At 41.0% G+C, this 19,821-nt stretch overlaps 1 protein-coding gene across 2 annotated transcripts; it reads right to left on the bottom strand.

Annotated features, from left to right (window-relative positions):
* Positions 1–13,655: 13,655 nt before the first annotated feature.
* Positions 13,656–18,066, bottom strand: LOC120521035 (serine/arginine-rich splicing factor 6-like). Of its 2 annotated transcripts, XM_039742930.1 has the most exons (6): positions 17,844–18,066; positions 16,967–17,121; positions 15,325–15,473; positions 14,919–15,121; positions 14,734–14,817; positions 13,656–14,637 (listed from the first exon to the last, which is right to left on the bottom strand). In XM_039742930.1, exons 1-6 carry the CDS (start codon positions 17,948–17,950, stop codon positions 14,136–14,138), a joined length of 1,200 nt encoding a protein of 399 aa, XP_039598864.1. In that variant the 5' UTR covers positions 17,951–18,066; the 3' UTR covers positions 13,656–14,135. The 2 variants fall into 2 exon arrangements, with proteins under 2 accessions (XP_039598864.1, XP_039598865.1); XM_039742931.1 differs by lacking the exons at positions 16,967–17,121; positions 17,844–18,066 and adding an exon at positions 16,218–16,818.
* Positions 18,067–19,821: the final 1,755 nt, after the last annotated feature.

Genomic DNA, 19,821 nt, shown 5'->3' with positions numbered 1-19,821 from the left:
TGCTCATCAGCTGTCTGGTCGTGGCAGTAACATGTTAAACCCAGGGGTGTTTCTCAGGTGCTTTGGGGGAGTGGGACTGGTCAGAATTAAAGAAAGGATGAATGCAGCCAACTACTGAGAGGTCCTTAAAGAAAACCTGCTCCAGAGAGGGCATGACCTTAGACTGGGATACAGCATACAGCTGAGACAATGCTGAGGTGGCTTCAGGGCAAGTCTGCAACTGTCTTTGAGTGGCCCAGCCAAAGCCTGGACCAAAACCCCAGAGAACATGTGAGTAGTGACCTAAAGATGGCAGTTTAAGGCAGACAGAGGGGTTTCTAAGCAGTCAACAGACATTGGGACACCTGTGAAAATGATCTGCTTTAATTTGAAAGGCTTAATGTGCTTGAATTGCTGCAAAAAATCTGTAGGTTTTAACCTATTAGTCGTTCCCTGAAGAAGGCCCATTTGTAATATTCTGATATTTCCTATTTTTGTTTTAGTTTTCGCTAACCTAAACTTTAAATTGAAACCTCTGGCAGTTTACTGCTTACCCCTTTGCCACTGTAGGTCATTCATTGCATTTCAAGTGATTACATTTGAAAAAAAAAAAAACAACTGAGGCGTTCTAAAACTTTTCACTGATAGTGTGTATAATCTATTACAATTGCAGTTCACATCATAAATAAGCTGTTAACAGATCTACATACATTTAATTGAGTATGCTATTAACAATTAGCAATCGCTCGCAAACCGTTTGACCAATTGACCTGAAATTTGGTACAGAAATTCAATGTGACGTCTGCTTTCAGGGTGATGATTGACCTTCAAGGCTATTCCTCTTTTTATTTTTATTTTATTGTAGAATAGCAGCAGTGCGGTGCATGCATACGGGTGCTGTTCTCATCCCTACCACCTTTGCTGTCACTTTCCCTACCTCTTCATATCTTAAATCATTCTTGAGGCAGATTGAAGACTTAAGTCCCAGCTTAAGTGAAAAATGAAGGAAAATGTACCAAGTAATTGCAACACAAACACGGACTGAATCAGTTTTAACGTGAAAAGATGCCATTGAAAGAAGAGAAGAAGCGGGCCGCTAGGGTGGAGAGGAGAAGAGCTGCTCAGGAAGCTGCAAACGAATGCTAAACGTACAGAGAAAGAGTATGAAGACTATGACTGTTCAAGTCAAGTGGATTCACTGCACATTATTGTGCAGTGCATGCACCATTACTGGTATAATCTATACTAATAAAAGGCAAATCCCTCACTGACTCACTGACTCATCACTAATTCTCCAACTTCCCTTGTAGGTAGAAGGCTGAAATTTGGCAGGCTCATTCCTTACAGCTTACTCACAAAAGTTAGGCAGGTTTCATTTCGAAATTCTATGTGTAATGGTCATAACTGAGTCCTACTTACGTACATATATACGGTCATAGCCTGCAGCTCGGTCGCCGTGTGAGGCGGAGTTGCGTCCCTCATCGTCACGCCTCCCACGTAGTTGAGTGCCTGCCCATATAGGGCTGTCTGTCAGCAGCAATCCAATAGACACGCTGCCGCTAAATATTCGCAGGCAAATCAAAAAGTTAATACCGGGAATGCCTGTTAAACATCTTAGATTCACGAGTAGCGATTTGGGTGGTGAGATGTCTATCGAGGTGATCACTGTAATATTTATATGTCATTGAAATGTATTATTATCAGGCATGGTTTAGGCACCTATGTCATCAGGAAGGCACCAGAAAAAGGGACCTCAAGGTAACTGTTATGGAAGTTAATTTAGAGCACGGATGCTGTGAATGTAAGAGCTGGAATAAATAAAGTTCCCCTGCATACTTTAAAAGAAAGTCTCGCCATCATTTCATTTTTCACAATTTGTGAAAACAAGACATGGTGTTAGAATAGAGGACAGTCATGGATTTTCTTGAAGTTCTCTCGCCACGAATTGACTGGGATTCTCTTAACCTGCCGGGAGAATGGAAAAAGTTCCAACAGCACATGGAGCTAATGTTTTCTGGCCCGCTAAAAGGCAAAGACGAGAGTGAGAAATGCAGCTAACTGCTCCTGTGGACTGGGGAAAAAGGAACAGGCATTTTTAACACATGGACTCTCACCCAGGAGGAACCAAGGTACTGAAAACTTATGACCATTTTGAGGCGTTTGTCATGCCTAAGACGAATACGATATTTGCAAGATACAAGTTTAATGAGAAGACGCAGGGTATAAATGAAACTTTTGATCAGTTTGTAACGGAGTTAAAATTGCTGGTGAAGGACTGTGCTTATGCAAACGAAGATCAGATGGTCAGGGATAGAATAGTGTTTGGCACAAACTCAGCAAAAGTGCGAGAGAAACTTTTAAGTGCCGGGTCTGAGCTAACATTAAATAAAGCCGTGGACATCGCAAGATCGCACGAGATAGCACAAGCACAGCTGAGAACCTTCGATGCATGTACTCCAAACGGCTCACGTGAACTGACTGTGAGCGCAGTATGCAGACAACAAGCAAGGGCTCCAAAGACGAGCTGCTTACTGAGTAAGAAAAGGAGCAACCCTCTGAAGCTGAACAAGCCTTTGTAGACATATCAATAGGAAAGCAAGGTGTAAAGCTTAAGTTTAAATTAAGTTCATAGACACGCTACCGCTAAATATTCGCAGGCAAATCCACAAATTAATAGCGGGAATGCCTGTTAAACATCTTAGATTCACGAGTACCGATTTGGGTAGTGAACACTTCGATGAATGAAACCTGTTATCTTTACAACGGTTAACAAACACGGAATATAACTTGAACACAACACATCCTCCAAATACGAAGCTGATTGAAAGAAATAATGATAATTAAATCCTTGATGACAGCAACACTCATAACAGTGACAAAACAATTACATTGACAATCATGTTACGTTATTTTTAAAATGTTTCCTTTTCTTTTTCATAACTTCTTTAACACACAACTTCTCCGCTGCGAAGCGCGGGGGATTTTGCTGGTATAATATATAAATGTCTGCACGTGCAAGTATGTGTGTCCATCTGTCCAGCCCGGACGTGCAAGACTATAGCATGAAGGTGAAAGAGCCGGCAAGGCGTCCTCAAGTAAACAAGTAGCAAGTAGAAAGAACGACGAGGCTACAGCATGAAGCTGAAAGGAAGCAATTCAGTCGCCAAAGTGAGACCGCCAAGGAAAGACAAACTCGCTTAGCTGCTAATACACAAGCAAGGAGAGCACATCGGCAAAACGAAACCTCCAAGAAGAGAGAAAGTTGCTTAACCACTGAGAAACAAGAGGGGCGAGCACGTCCGCAAAACGAAACCAGTAACTCTGCATTTCAATTTTTTTTCTGACAATTTCAATAGTTTCTAGGAGACCAGGCTTTTTACAGTACAGACTTACATAGATAATATAATATAATATAATATAATATAATATAATATAATATAATATAATATAATATAATATAATATATTACCTGTCCGCACCCTGTGTTGGCTGGGATTGGCTCCAGCAGACCCCCGTGACCCTGAAGTTGGGATATAGTGGGTTGGATAATGGATAGATGAATAATATAATATAATATAATATAATATAATATAATATAATATAATATAATATATAAATGCCTACGCGTGCAAGTGTGTGTCTGTCCGGAAATGAGAGGTGGAGTTGGGGTAAGGGCTCCACCTCCAAGGAAACGGAAAACTCTCTTAGTCGCTAATAACACAAGCGATACCAGCACATCAGCAAAACGAAACCTCAGAAAAAAGACAAAGTCGCTTAGTCGCTAACTTTGGCAAAATGGTATCCCTTTTACTTTTCCTCCTTCCATTACTGCACAAAAGATGCGAGCACGTCGGCAAAAACGAAACCTCCTAGGAGGGAGATGCCCAGAGTAGTTCCTTTCAATTACCTGACATCTCTACATTTCAATTTTTTTTTTTCTGACGATTTCAATACTTTCTAGGACCCCGGGCATTGTACAGCATGGGCTTACACAGCTAGTATAGTCTTCTTATATAATACGCCACCATGGCTGTTCATTTGTCTGTCCAGGATTTAAAATCACCTGTAGCTCGCAAACTGTTTCACCTATTGACTTGAAATTTGGTACACATATACCACGTGACATCTACTATCCGCTTTCAGGGTGATGATTTTTATTACCCTTTTAATTTTAATTCTATTTTATTGTAGAATCAAGTCTTGGCAGCGCGCAGCAGGGCGGCCGTGTGGCGCATGTGTATGGGCGCCGTTCTCATTCCTACCACCTTCACTAATCATTCTTGAGGCAGATTAAAGACAGAAGTGCCAGCTTAAGTGAAAAATTAAAGAAAATGTACGAAGTAATTGCAACACAAAAACTATCTTAATCAGTTTTAATGCGAAAAGATGCAGACGAGAGAAGAGAAGCAGCAGGCTGCTAGGGTGGAGAAAAGAAGAGCTGCTCAGGAAGCAGCAAGCGCATCAACCTCTGAGCAAACGAATGCTAAACGTACAGAGAAAGAGTAAGAAAAATAGGAATGCTCAAGTCAAGTGTATTCACTGCACGTTATCGTGCACTACGCCGTTACTGGTATAATATAATATAATATAATATATGTTTAACATGTTTTATATTAAGTTAAAAAGGCTGATCATGTTTTATAACATGCAGACTATTAATAATTGCTAGCAGATATATATAGTGCAGGTACAGTATGGGGGCTAAATAAATTCTACAGGGTGAAAAATTTGACCACAAACAATTTTTACAGATTAAAACCACCATGTAGAGCAACATTTCTAACCTGCACCAAGTGTCTAAAATGCCTCCTAATAAAGCATAATTACAAATTTTGGAAACAAACAGCCAATAATAATCAGGTTTGGGCCCTGAGTCTCCAAGGTGGGTTTCCTCCCACTGTCCAAAGACATGCAGTTTTGGTGAATTGGTGAAGCTAAATTGGTCCTAATGTATGTTTGGTGTGTGTATACAGTCACCCCTTCCAGGGTTTATTACTGCCCTGTGCCCTATGCCAGCTACGATAGTCTCTAGCCCCCTGAACATCATGCCCCTGGTCTGGATTAAGCGAGTTAAAAGCAGATATTTCACAATACAGTCTGTAATTAGGCATTGTGTTCAACAGTTTGGATTTGCATACTGGACAGACGCCCATTAGAAAATCTAAAGTGTGACCCAGAATTCCAAAGTATTTGTTCCAAACATCTGACACAGGCACCCAGACCTTGATCAGTGGGCCTGACGTTCTCCTTCTCTTCTGGGACCAGAAATTCAGTATTGTCTGTTTTATTTGGAGACATTAAAAACCTAATTTGCACTAATTTTGTTTTTCTTTTTTACTTAGTGGTATTTTAAGTATAATTTTAACTAAACTAGGTTTGTGAATGGGCAGCATGGCGGTATAATGGTTTGTGCTGCTACCTTATGAATCCAGCATCCTGGGTTCAAAATCTGTGCCCGGTTGTCATTGGTGTAGAGTTCACACATTCTCCCAGTGTTTGCAAAAAAAAAAAAAAAAAAATTAGATTAACTGTGCCCTGCAATGGAATGGCACCCCTGGGCTATCTTAACGTATTGGCACTGGCTGGGGGGTCCCAGGAGCATACCAGCCCTCCATGCTTCTGATGCCTATGTATGTTTCTGTTTTGCTATCACTGCTTTGCCCGGGGGCCTATGATGCTGGTAAGATCAAACAATCATCAATCAATCAACATTTATTTATATAGCACATATTCATACAAAAAAATGTAGCTCAAAGTGCTTTACAAAATGAATAGAAAAATAGAAGACACAATAAAAAATAAACATAACTCAACATTAATTAACATAGAATAAGTAAGGTCCGATGGCCAGGTCAAGATGGCACTGCACACCAAGATTTTTCTTTCCGCAACCCCACCCCATGACTTCATATATATATATATACTGTATATACTGTACTGTATAAGCCTAAAAGTGCAACAATTTTGTGCACCGATTTAATGTGACTTTTTAAATGTCATGTTTTTTGTCACGCTTTAAATCAGGATCATTTTAAAACCTACATAAACATGTTTGGCATCATTCTTTTCAGAATTTATCAAACTTTACAGAATTTATCAAACTTTAATGTGACGTTGTTAGATTTTCAGATTCTTATTCCGTTTTTAAATTATAAACTAAAAAGTATCAAGAACTCACGTCCCGTGAGATGAGACTTTGTGCCAAGAGATTTAACCACGCCTGGGGCCGGAAATTAAAGACAAAAAGTAGGACAGCTGCTGTACAGGTTTTTAAATGTTCAAAGTGCCGCACGAGAAGGAGATCACACAACAAGGCAGCAGCAGCAGGCCAGCAGCTGATCAAGCAAAAAGGAGGTTAAAAAAAAAAAACTATTTGTCTCCCATTGTATCACCGTTTAAGAGGGGGTTTCATGGGGGCGACCGCGTCTTCTAGGTGTTCATTCAGCCTCCCTCTTCACAACATGAGCTGCAAAGATGTGAAGTGGCTGGCACGTAGTGCAGGCTGGGGGAGTTGGCGAGCAAAGCGAGCAGAGGGGAGCCCCGTAGTGCTTTATAAAAATGAACTGAACATCACTGGTATACTAAACTTGGACAAAGGAGGTCTATTAAATACATGGTCGGATAAACGAAATATGAGCATTTCATTGCACCAACAGTAAGCACAAGCTGCACCTCTCAAATGAGCTACAAAGCAGAAACCTCAACATTCGGTCACTATTTTAAGACAGCTCATGCATTCTAGTAACACTTATGCTATTTATTATGGCATTAGGGTTTCAATCAGTGAGGTTCATGGCTGGTGAGGCACTGACTCCTTCAGAGCCAGATTTGCAAATATAAGAGTAGCTTTTTCACTATTCATTTGGCAGCCTGCACATTGACTACTGGTTATGTTTCATACCTCATCAACATTCTTTACACACACATAGGTAAGGTACATATTTGGACAAGAAAGAACGATACATGCACAGCAGTAAGAGAGAGCGTATCTGTTCCTCACCCTCCATGTGTTCTAAATTTGCCATTGCAATTCCACAATTCATACTTTCAATACAAAGTATAGAGTGGTGTACAAAAAAAACGGATGTCAATGTTGACCTTAATTGAAATATTTAGTTTTTAAAAACTTTTAATTCTGATGCTTTAATCAGTTTTAATACAGACTGTTCAACAAAATGATAACAAGAAAAAAAATATACATGTAGTTGTCCCTTAGGTTGCAGCAAACCTTTTAGCTCCAGCGTTGGTCTTCTGTTATTTATCACCTCCTGTTTGACTGAGGGTCCAGTTTTGAGAAATTTTTAAACTTCCATTTTGGCAGTCAGTCGGAACAAAAAAATAAAACTTAACAGGCCGCTACAGTGTACTTGAGTTTCTGATATCGCTAACTGATTGGCACCGAGCGACTCTGCGTAGAAGAACAGCAGCAACGAGCACCTGTTAGGCTAACATGCGCCCCCTGCAGTGCACTACGGTACTGTCTGCCTCACTCACCTTGTGCCTTTTCACTGTGGTTTTGTGTCCGATCAGCAAGACTAAATATGTGACACACACATTCATTACACACACACACAAACACACCTGGGATTGGCTCCAGCAGACCCCCGTGACCCTGTATTCGGATTCAGCGGGTTAGACAATGGATGGATGGATGGACATTCATTACAGATACTAGCCAGACTGTGGAAAGTCAGAGTGTATAATAAAACGTGTCAGCAAACATTGTCGTTATATTGGCGACATGCAGAGAGACAGCAACAAGCAGGTGCCAACTGCATGCATCAGCCCAGAGTTTCCAAGGGCAGGTGAGGCTGTCTTGGCTGCACCTCACTTTTTCCCATTGTATTTGAACAGGAAATGTGCCAATTCAGCGATTTTGACTATAAAAATTATCAAAATTATTGGAATCATACAGAAAAACAAATGTACAGCACAGAGCAGAGGACACATTTATTTTGTTATCAAGTTAGTTTTTTTAACTTTTTGTGATGAGCCTCCCCTGACCGCACGTCCCTGGTTTCAATTCTGAGTTAAGTCATTCCAAACGCTCGGCATGGGCTTTTGTATTTCTGAGCGCGGTCCACACAGTTTTGCTGTAATATTGTATGTCATTTAAAACTCCAATTTTGAAGCTGACCCCCTACATTTAATCATCTAGCACAGGGCATAATAATAATACCAATAATGAACTACTTTTACATATGTTTTAAAGAATGCCCAGTGGAGGTTGGACCGTCTTTTTTTTTTTACCAATTTAATTCATTGCTTCTCAAACTCCGTCCTGGGACCCCTTGTGGCTGTAAAGCAGTATTGTCAAACTCTGGTCCTGGTGGGCCGCAGGTTTTCATTCTAGCCATCATCTTAAATAATGACCAGTTTTTGCTGCTAATTAACTTCTTTTGCCTTCATTTTAATTGACATGATTTAGGCCCCTTAATTGTTTCTTTTCCCTTTATTAGCAGCCAAAAAAATAATGAGAAACAAAACGAGCAAAAACAGGACCAGCTCAACACAATATCTGAAAATAAAGAAAGGTGAAGGTCTCTGTAAGGCTGATCTGCTCAGGTCACTAAAACATTGTGACTTTGTTCTTAGAAAAAACAGAAAATCGACAGTTTGGTCTGCTGTGGCAGAATGAGAGCAACAACAAGCCATGGAATTAAATAACGGGCTGAATTAACAGAAAGAATAGGCTTCTCATTAAGAGACTGGTTGGAGTGAAATTGGCTGGAGTTTAACGTTCCAGTTTAGCTGGTCATCTGGTGGCTCGTTTCACATCTCATTTCTGTTTGGCTGCCATTTAATGAGGAAACAAATCAATTTAGAGCACTGAATCCTTAAAAACAGGGCTATTAAAATGAAGGGTAAAGAATTTAATGGGTGGCACGGTGGCACAGCGGCAGCTCCGCTGCCTCACAGTATGGAGACCTGGGTTCGCTTCCTGGGTCCTCCCTGCGTGGAGTTTGCATGTTCTCCCCGTGTCTGCGTGGGTTTCCTCCCACAGTCCAAAGACATGCCAGTTAGGTGGATTGGCAATTCTAAATTGGCCCTAGTGTGTGCTTGGTGTGTTTGTGTGTGTCCTGCGGTGGGTTGGCACCAGTATTGGTTCCTGCCTTGTTGGCTGGGATTGACTCCAGCGTGACCCTGTGTTCGGATTCAGCGGGATGGATGGATGGATGAAAGAATTTAATTAGCACTGAAAACTGGTCACTGATTAGGCAAAGGCTTAGAATGAAAACCTGCAGCCACTGTGGCCCACCAGGCCTGGAGTTCAACACCCCGGTGGCTGTAGGGTTTTGTTCCAATCAACCTCTGATTTTTAATTGGAGTTTTGTCTTTTCTATGTTTTGGGGTCAGTGTAGTAATAGGGTGTTGTACTGTGCTAGAAATTATGGATGCAAAGAGACGTCAAGCAAGATGACCCCTTTTATTGGTTAACTGAGCTTTCGAGGCAACTGAGACCCCTTCTTCAGTCAAGTTGTAATGTTTGTGATATTTGTAATTTCAAACTGTCTGAAGAAGGGGGTCTCAGTTGCCTCGAAAGCTCAGTTAGCCAATAGAAGGGTTCAAAGTAAATTTAGCAAATATTTATTAGAATCTCCCAAGCATTTATGTATGCTACATGAGGATAACTGAGAAGGTTTTTTCTTTTTAATTCTTTACCATCATCACGATTATCATTGTGCTTTTCCACCTGTTCTGGTCGTTTAATAAGCCATTTTGTAGTGAGCACACCATTGGCTCTGACGCTGAAGTAGTTTGCAGCTTTCAGCATTGGTCAGGGGGTCGGTTCTGCTTGATGTTATTTTTATTAGGAGAAAGTTAAAAGAGCAACAGGTAAAAAAAATGCAAATTAATATGAAAACAACCGAGGAGATTTAAGCATTTAAAGTTATAGCAAGAACACACATATTTCTAGATGTCTTATAAAGGTAAACCTCACACCGCTGTGCTGTGTTTCTGAATGCCAAAAGAGGAGAGAAAAACGAAGCCCACCTACTTAAATAATGTGATCAGTTAAGAGAGAAAATCGACCAACGCACTGATTGGAAGACTGGTGGCATCAAAAACCTGCTGCCACTCCGGGGGCCCATCAACGACTCTATTTTCAAGACTCTACCACACAAGTGTCAAACGCTGGTCCTAGGGGCCGCAGTGGCTGTAGGCTTTCATTTTAACCATCTTCTTCATTAGTGACCAGTTTTTTTACTGCTAATTAACTTTTTATTTGTTTTAATTAACTTGACTCAGGCACCTTAGTTGTTTCTTTTTCCTTAATTAGCAGTCAAACAATAATGAGACACAAAACAAGCCACCACATGACCAGCTCACACAATATCTGAAAATAAAGAAAGGCGACGGTCTCAGTAAGGCTGATCTCTCAGGTCACCAAAACATTTTGACGGTGTTCTCAGGAAAAACAGAAAATCAAAAGTTTTGGAAATGTGTGCTGTGGCAGAATGAGAGCAGCAACAAGCCATGGAATTAAATCCTTGCTGTTAATTAAGCTTGTGCTTTGCTTCTCATTAAGAGATTGGTTGGAGTGAAACTGGTTGGAGTTTGACGCCCCAATTTAGCTGGTCATCTGTTGGCTCGTTTCATATGTAATTTCTGCTTGGCTGCCATCTAACGAAGAAAAGAATCAATTAAGAGGACTGAATCCTTAAAAACAGGGCTATTAAAAGGAAGGGCAAAAGAATTAATTAGCAATGAAAACTGATCACTGATTAGGAAAAGGGTTAGAATGAAAACCTGCAGCCACTGCAGCCTTCCAGTCATGGAGTTCACCACCCCTGCTCTACCATGCAAGTTCATACTCATTTATTTTTTTTGTATTTGTATTTATTTATCCTTTGTAATTGCATGTTTTTCCTTTACCTTCTTGTAAAGCACTTTGAGACAAAGTACCAGTCAACAGTCTGGAGACACACACACACAATCAGAAAGGTCATATTTTTGATAGAAATGGATACCTTTATCTATCAAGATATCACTATATTGATTTAAAAAATAAAAACAGCACATTCTTCCTATTGCTTATGGCTCTTACCACTTGAAATGGCTGATTTTTAATTTATTCTTCACATCTGACTGCAAGGCATCATTGTCAGCAGCCATTCCTTCACTTTGCCAATGGCCATCTCCATTAGCTTATTATTTTGCCATGTTTACATGCCAATTGGCTATTAGAGAAACCTTAGCAATTGCATTAGCACTGCTGAAATATCGTGTTCTGTTCACTTGGATTGCAAGGTACTGGCATTCTCAAAGTTTCAGTTTTGGCTGGCTTCAAAAAATGGACAAATTAAATGGGCTTTCTCAAGAAACGTGTTCGTGTTTTTTTGTGCAAAATGAAGGTTACTCCATGTAACAGATTTGAAAACACAATAGACATATATTTTTTAGAAAACTGTTTCATTTGTGACCCCAGAACTGATTTTTATGAATGCTGGTACCTTGCATTCCAAGTGAACAAAATAACAGGTGTCAGCAGTGCGAAGGCAAGTACAAAGGTTTCTCTAATAACCAATTAGCTCACATAAGGCAATGGAGTTGACTGTTAGGTCATTGATGGTGCTGAAAAGATGGCTTTACAGTTAAGTGAATAATAAATTCAAAATCAGTAATGTTTTGGCTGTATTATATCAATTTGATGATATCTTGACAGAGGAAAGCATCAATTTCCATCAACAAAATCCAAAATGTCCAAGCTTTTGACCGATACTGTACATTAAAATGTACCAAGGCAAAAAAAAAAAAAAAAAATCCAGTCCCTTGCTATACTGAGTATGGGTTTAAGCTACACACATTTTGCTCAGTTATGTGTTTTAAACGTGAGCATGAATCCCTTTACAGTGTTTCCACCATAAAGTTCTGCACTCTCCTGGGTTACAAATTTCCATACATTGTACATGCTAATCCATATACTGATTTCATTAAAAACTGTGTTCTACAGTATACATTTCACAAAACTGTGTATGATGCCAGTATACCTTACAATGTATAGTAGCAGGTTATATACATTTAAAAAAAAAAGTAAAAAAGGTATCTTAGCTCTATGGAATGGTTTAAATATCCCTGTACCTTTAAAACATATACACTGCATTGATGCCGAACTTGAATATAGGTTGCTAAAAGTTGTGTTTTAAGACTGTGCAGCTCAATTCCAGGCAGCACTCGAAATTTCAGCACAGGTCACTTGCCTAAATCTAGATGACTATATGTCTTCATTAAACAGGTTAAGGCTCACCACCCACACTACACGTTTCAGTTTAAACCAAAGCTCATTTAAAAGTAAAATAGGGCTCACTATACAACTCATGGATTTCGGTGCACTCTGCGGTGCTTAATACCGATTACACAAGAGACTGCAGGCATTTTACGACTTAGTTACCACATAAAAACCGTTAATTTGTATCATAACACCACTCGTAAATTGCAGAAAAACGAGCGGTTCCCTTCAGATTAGAGCGGGCAAACCTCAAGGATGATCCGCCACCTAAAACTTAAAGTGGCACGAACAGAACTTGACAGCCACGAGGCACGGTTGCGACGTTGTGCGCTCGCCTTTTCTCCACCCGTGTCACTTCGCCGAGGCCCCTTCAAAGCTTCCTGGGTGTCGGATAACCGGCCTCCCAACCGAGATCACGATCTGCACATCAAAAAGCCGAGCGCGCAGCGCCCACCTTCCGATTCGAACAGACGTCGGGTTGAACGAGCTTGTGCCTGGCCGCCCTGAAAGGCACGCCGCCTTTTACCAGATTGCGATACACGGCACCGATCCGCTCTGCTGTCCCCCGATCCAGACTCGCGCGTCTCCCACGGGTTGCAAGCTTCACGGCGCCCCATCGCTTTGTTCACCACTCTGAACGGCTCTGCCTGCCACTTGCGGTATCGCAGCACATTTAAGAGAATCACGCCACGCACAGCCGGCTGTTCTAAATTTACAGCAATATGGCGGAGCCAATCCGCTCATTCATACATGAACAGTATTTAATCCTTTCAGGAATGTCTGTCATTCCCCCCGTATTTTACTTTGTATGTTTCACATACATTTCCAAAACCGGACTCACCTCCGCATCTGCAAATTAAAACCCAATACACGTTCATGCAAACCGCACCGGTTTATTCTCGCTGGTCCCGACAAACCAGACCGAGCATCATTCAACTCCAGTAATGTTATTTTTTTTTTTTGCAATGTGACGCTGCAGCCCAGTAAATAGCAGCGCCAAGACCAGCGTTAAAAGAACAATGTCTGAAGGTTAGACCTTTCCAGAGCTAGCTACACATTCCACCTCGGCGTATTTATTTTAAATATCGGTCCCCTCTAGCCCCTGGCACAACGGACTTAAGAGTAGAATGAAATTATATCAATCTCTTACCAGCGTTTTTTTTTCTTGCGGCTCGTGGACCGTCAACGCGCATGCGCGTTCTGCTGCAGCAGCCTCTCTACCTCCATGCATTTAAGTGTGCGCGTTTTTGTCCATATTAATGATGTCAAACTAACAGCGGCAGTCGTCAGATACAATGCGTTATGCTACTACTACACTCGCACTAACCAAATACAAACCACACTACAGGTAAGCCGCATAATTTGCTATAACTACTCTTGCTCTAAACTCTAGCTCAAGGAAAACTTCACATCAGCATTTTTCACTCAAAGATAGACAAAAAACTGGACTTTCATATGAACTTTTAATGCATCTGTACAGTAAAAAGTTAACATGCATGCTTGTGATCTAGCAGTTTGGCAATAAAACAAGGTCTGGCCATCAAATTTAAGTCTTGGTTTAAACAAAAAGAAAATTTGTGGTTGAATACAAAAAATGAAAACTAAAGAAATTAGAACAGCAGGCTTTACCTGTGGATTACATCCAAGATTTCACTCCAACTTTAAACTGACAAAAGTTCAGGAGTAGGGTTTGTATTTACAAGCACAAATGGCAAACCTGACACCAAAAAGTGTTGTCTTAGGTTCATCATGTGATTATTTTTTTTTTTTTAATTTGTAATAAACGGGCACAGCAAAATTTTAAAATCCACAATTTTTACCCACTGCATCTAAAGGCAGCTCTGCAAAAAGCCGCTGCACATCAATAATGGCGACAACTTTTCATTAATGGAATTACCCAACTCAGAGTATCAAATTTCATTTGCTAATCACGAGAGCGAGAACGTGATCGCGATTTAGATCGCGAAGGAGACCTAGAAGCAGAGCGTTTTGACGGAGATGCGGAATGTCTGTCATCATGTTGGGGCGAGGGAGAACGTGAAGCTGATTTTGCCCTTTCACCATCTCCATTTTCCATTGGGGATGCAGATCGACTGCGAGACTTCTTGGACTCCTCCTTCTCCTTAGAAGGACTTCGTGAATCATGGTCAGACTTGGCTTTTGAAGGGCTCTTTGACTGTGACTTTCTGGGGTCTGACCTAGACCTGGACTTCCTACTAGGAGATAGTGAATTGGATTTTCTAGTGTGGGACCTGGAACGGGACTTCCTGGATCGTGAGCGGGACCGTGACTTTCCATCAGGGGATTTGGAATGAGATTTTCTGGCAGGGGACCTTGAATGAGACTTCCGACTTGGAGAATGTGCATGGGATTTCCTGTTGCCAGATCGGGACCTTGAACGCTTGCTCTTGCTTCTTGAATGGGAGCTAAAATGGAAAAAAAAGCCACACACACTTATCACTGGCAAAAGACATTTTCTCCACTTTTAAATTAAGAGTTGAACAACTTGGAGATGCACTCACCGAGAGCGAGATCTACTTTTTGAGTTGCTATGTGAACGACTGCTCCTGCGACTCCTGCTGCGAGAGCGACGTCTACTACGTGATCTGTGAGAGGAAAATCAAAAATCCAAACAAATTCAGTACAAGGCAACCATTGCATAAGCATGTGATACAGTATACCCCAAAAAAAAAAAAAATAAACATACCTAGAGCGACTGCCAGAATATGAGCGCCTACGGCGTGGCTTATCCTCTACAAGGCGAATTTTTCTGCCATTAATATCCGTGCCATCTAGTTTCTCAAGAGCACGCCTCATATCAGAGTAAGAGCGGAACTCAATTACACCTTCATTGGCACGTTCCTTATGGGCATCTGCATAAGTTACCTCTCCAGCCTGTCTCATGAAATCCTACAAGGAAAAGAAAAATGTTTCCTAGTATGTTGAGTACAAGTAGGTAGGCAATGATTCATTTAAACACTAGTCTTGACAGAATAAGAATGTTACACATGTAACAAGACTGGATTTAAAAAAAAAAACCTTAAATTAGCGGGACTGCAAGAAGTCTACAGCCACAGATTGCGTGCAAACATGCAACAAAACAAAGACCTTACCTTGAGATCCTGCCAGCTACAACGGCTTGAAAGGTTCTCCACAACCAAACGAAACTCTGTTCGAACAGGTGGCCCATACTTGTCCCTGCCACTACGCCGACTTCCATACATGCCACCTCCACCGCCGCCACCACCACCACCACTACCACCTTCAAGCACAAAGATGTAAAGTTAGAACAATGAAATGGCTGTAAATCAAGAGATTTTGGGGGATCAAGTGAACTTCATAAAGTTAACTGGTAAACTAAACTCTGCAATTAGGCTCTGTTCTAAGAGAACAGCCCTCGAGGATTACTAAAATTAGAAATGCACATGCAAATTTAACTAAGTATATTTACTAAAGACCACCTCCAACCTAGGAGGAACTTAAACCTAAATTTTTTTGGGGATCAAAACACGGACCTTAAAAACAGGTAACTTCAGTAGAGGTGGTCTTTGCTCTGGGAGAATAAAAAGAAATGTTAATGCCAATCTGTGTGCACTGCTAGTGTTTCTCTAGAATGTTCTCCCGGGTTATTATTCAAATTCAAATCAATATACAAAATTAATCACTCTTAAACACATTATATGTTTTGTATTTAAAGTTATTCAAACATTTAGCTACAGCAGTCAATGCCACTTACAGCTGCATAGTGCTATGTGACAACTGCAGAAAAGTTGACTTAATCTGTAGTCAGACAAGTACTACTACCCGAATTTTTTAACAGATAATTAAACCAAAAGATACAATATAAAAATTAAAATTTAAGTACCTACACCAGGCCAATTATAATTGAAGCCAACTGCTCTTTTACAAAGCAGGTCAGACAGCGGCAACATTGTTTCTCTTTAAAACTCCAGCTCAACCGCTTTATTAAATCTCTTAACATATTAAAACCAATGGGATTCCTCACCATCACCCTGGTCTATTGGCAAAAGGCTGCTGTCATCATGGCTTCCGGTTAGGTCAGCCAATGGGTCAAAGGGCATAGGTCACACACACAATGTAAGGTGAAAGCCAAGGCCAAACGGAACAGGCAGTCATCTTAGCCTCAATGGACTCGGACTCAGCCCGCACAGGACTCTTTCAAATTGAAACATCAAGGATCGTTAATGTTGAATTAAATGTCATAACATTCAAAACATCAAACTATCAAAGTATATTTAAATGTCACACAAAAAAAATTAAACCATGAGTCTTGACATAAATTTTCTGGAGCATACATATGCCCTTGATTACTCTGCATTATAAGCATCTTAAGTATAATTGGTAAAACACCTATTAAAAAAAGTTTAACAAATTTCCCAACGGGAGGAAAAAAAAACCTTTCGACTCTTAAACCCTTAAGCTACTCCCAAGCCCACCTACAGACAAATACACCAAATCAATTTAATGCTAATCTAATACTCTAATTACCAATACCCGGAAACTTTACCCCAATTTACTATAAAAAAAAATTTACATTACAGATGTAAGGACTGTCTCGGCTGTAGTATCAGAAACCGAACAGAGGGGCAAAAGTGAGTCCCTACTGCGTGCATTTAACCAGCAGCATAAACACTAACAGGAGAGAGGGAAGTGGAAATGTAAGCTCGCAGGCTAACGGCCAAAAATCGCACAAAAAGGCTAAATAAAACGAGGAAAAGTAATCAGAATCCTTACTGCGTCCACCGTAGCCCCCTCCGTAGCCATCTCTGTCCCGTCGTGGTCCCCTGGCGTGTTCCACGATCACTCGCTCCCCACAAAGCTCCTTCCCATTTAATTCGTACACAGCATCGTCTGCATCCCGGGTATCCTCGAACTCCACGAAACCATACCTTAAAATGAACAGGGAAAAAAAAAAAAACAGAGAGAGAAACGTCTCAGGACACACGTAGCTAAAACGTATACATTAATGGAGGCTGCACATGTGACGCGGACTGCCAGTTAACGATCTCACTGACAGCGCGTCACGGTCAGGCCGCAAAACACTTTGACATCACGACCAAAGTGCACCTCCACAAGACTCAACTTTATCATGTAATACAAGTTAAAAACGCTTTGATAAAGCATTTGTGCGGAATTACGATAAACTTAACTGTCTAAACAATTCGAAATGGTGGGCGGTAATGTGACCCGAGTATCAAAACAAAACCGAGCAAAACACGATCTAAAGGTTCCCAGGAGCCTTAGAAAAGGATTAGAAAAAAGCAATCCCGTTTAGCGGATTGTCCTTATTCATCCATAAGGAAGCAATTTTAAAAAGGCGTAGATTAGTGCCACTCACAGTACGTCTTTAAAGTTACAGCAGATCGAACAGTGTGCGCGCTTTTGTGCGCTAAGCGGCCATCTTGTCCACGCGGCGCTCGGTACACGCAGTCGTCCTTAAGCGTAAAGGGACAACTTGGCAACACGTATCCATACAAGGAAATTACAAAATAACGGAGTTGGACACTAATGAGCCAAGTTCTACCAGAGTAGAGCCAGCAGAACCGTTTTCGAATCTTACCTCGCCGCTAACGGACAGGTTTCTTCGCCCCTTCCCCCCCCTACCACTTACCCATTCTTCAGGTCGATTTCCAGCAGTTTTCCATAACCGCTGAAAAAACGCTGGATGTCCTTTTCGCGAACGTGATAGCTCAGCCTGCCGATATACACACGAGGCATTTCAAAAAAACTGCTTCGCTCTACCTATTGAAACGCTGACTAGTCAAAAAGTACAAGAAAAAACGCAACACAACAACCATAAGCTGCCTGCGCGCGCACGAAGGGCCCAGTAGTCTTGGCGCAGATATTTTATAACACGTGAGGCTGGGCGGGGCGTGCGGAATGACGTCACCAAGCGACGTGCGGAAAGGGTTGAAGAAAACAATACGACTAAATGACTGACAGGAAAGAAGGAAGGCCGAAGAGGCGATCAGAGTTATTTGAGGAGTGCGCGTTTTTCGATGTGTATGGTGTAGCAAACAAAGATGGGGTGACAGGCAAAGAGCGAGTTGTTATATGGCATTTGTAACAATGGACTTTAAAGGCGTGATTCAAATAATAACAAAAAGGCAGATTAGTGAAAGCGTAGCCAGCGCAATCCCTCTGACGTGAGGGCTGTAGCTTTTCCAATTCAATATGAAAGAAAGTTTCCTTTAAGAAGCATGAAAGGTGTATGGTTGCACAATCTAGAGGGAGGAAATGTAGATTATGCCACTTTGGCTTGAATAATAATATAACTTTTGTTTCTGTGAACTTTGTACTGCTTCAAATATCTTTAAAACTTCATAAAAAAGTTTTTGTTAACTTTTTAGCATAGTTGCTGGGAACTTGTGATGTTGTTACTACCAAATATAAAAGCAGTAGTTGCATAAAGTAGATGGGACAATATATAATATATTCACAAATGGCAAAATAACACACATCCACAGTGAAAGGTTAAGTGTCTGTGTGTCCATTTGGTTGCTAAACTGCATCACAAATATTTTTAGTAATAAAATGCGTTGCATTTGTCATTAAAGTTAATGGTGCATCACAGTTATTAAAACTGCTTTTAAGAATTCCATACCAAATGGCTTATAACAGAGACATATGCATTGTATTTGCCATTCCAACAGATGGCACACCACAAACACACGTTTTACGCATCTCATATCAAATGGCATCAAATGGGGACATGTGCATTGCATGGTGCACTGTACATATTAATATGGAGGTCTTCATTGATTGCTTAGATTTCAACTTGGCCTAGACAGGTAACACAGCAAGTTACAGAATAAATAATACTTCAACAGTGTTGCCAAGTGCCAGCATTGATCCTTTGCTCTTTTCATGGCTCTTTTGGGGGTCTCTCTATACTTTAAAGGATGACTCACTGTTGCTGCAATAGATGAAATTGTGTTTGTGACGTTGCAGGCTTGCCGTTTTCATAGGTGCCCCCTGCTGCAGTTGATGGAATGCCAGCTCACACTATGGGAGACTCATCACTGGCTGATGCAACCTGTCTGTGCAATTACACTGCCCTTCATTCAAAAGTACTGTCTCAAGTGATCTTCCAGTTTCTTGAAATGGTGTACAACTCTTCAAAACAGTGGGGTGGTCTTTGTTTCTGTTGCTATTGTACGGCCAGTGACAAAAGGACATCAGTAGGAGTCTTGAGCATTTTGCTGTTAGGTGTCACAGTAGGGATGTCGAGTGCTGTGTTGTCAGATGCCACTGTCATGCAGTGCAACTGAGATGTTTAATGTTGCACTTCTGTGTGGTGATCAGTCAGTTACAAGTAAGCAGGCAAACCTCCTTGTGTAGATCTGTAGATGTACTTGTGTCAGGACTGTTTTCTTTCGTTGACCTGACAATGGTCAAAATCAAAACATCAAAAATGGTTCTGGATCCAGATCTCAGCTTTGAGTGTCTCCCAACATGCCTGCTTTATAGCGCCATTGCAATATGCCTTATCCTTTGCCTATGCAGTGTTGGAGGCACACAAGATAGACGAGCAGCCCAGCCAGGTGTCCAGAAGATCCCTTACCCTGACAGGGGGCCCCAAATAAATG

This window comes from Polypterus senegalus, unplaced genomic scaffold (assembly GCF_016835505.1).
Source record: "Polypterus senegalus isolate Bchr_013 unplaced genomic scaffold, ASM1683550v1 scaffold_382, whole genome shotgun sequence".
Lineage (NCBI taxonomy): Eukaryota > Metazoa > Chordata > Cladistia > Polypteriformes > Polypteridae > Polypterus > Polypterus senegalus.
Note: the sequence above shows the minus strand (reverse complement) of the source record. Positions and strands in the feature narration are given on the sequence as shown.

Bases quoted from the DNA above. Each gene is read 5' to 3' on its own strand.
- LOC120521035 (XM_039742930.1), bottom strand. From the start codon at position 17,950: ATGCCTCGTGTGTATATCGGCAGGCTGAGCTATCACGTTCGCGAAAAG. The intron at 17,122-17,843 runs GTAAGTGGTAGG...GTTCATTTTAAG, and splicing joins GAAATCGACCTGAAGAATGG to GTATGGTTTCGTGGAGTTCG. The intron at 14,638-14,733 runs GTGAGTGCATCT...TTTCCATTTTAG, and splicing joins AAAAGTAGATCTCGCTCTCG to CTCCCATTCAAGAAGCAAGA.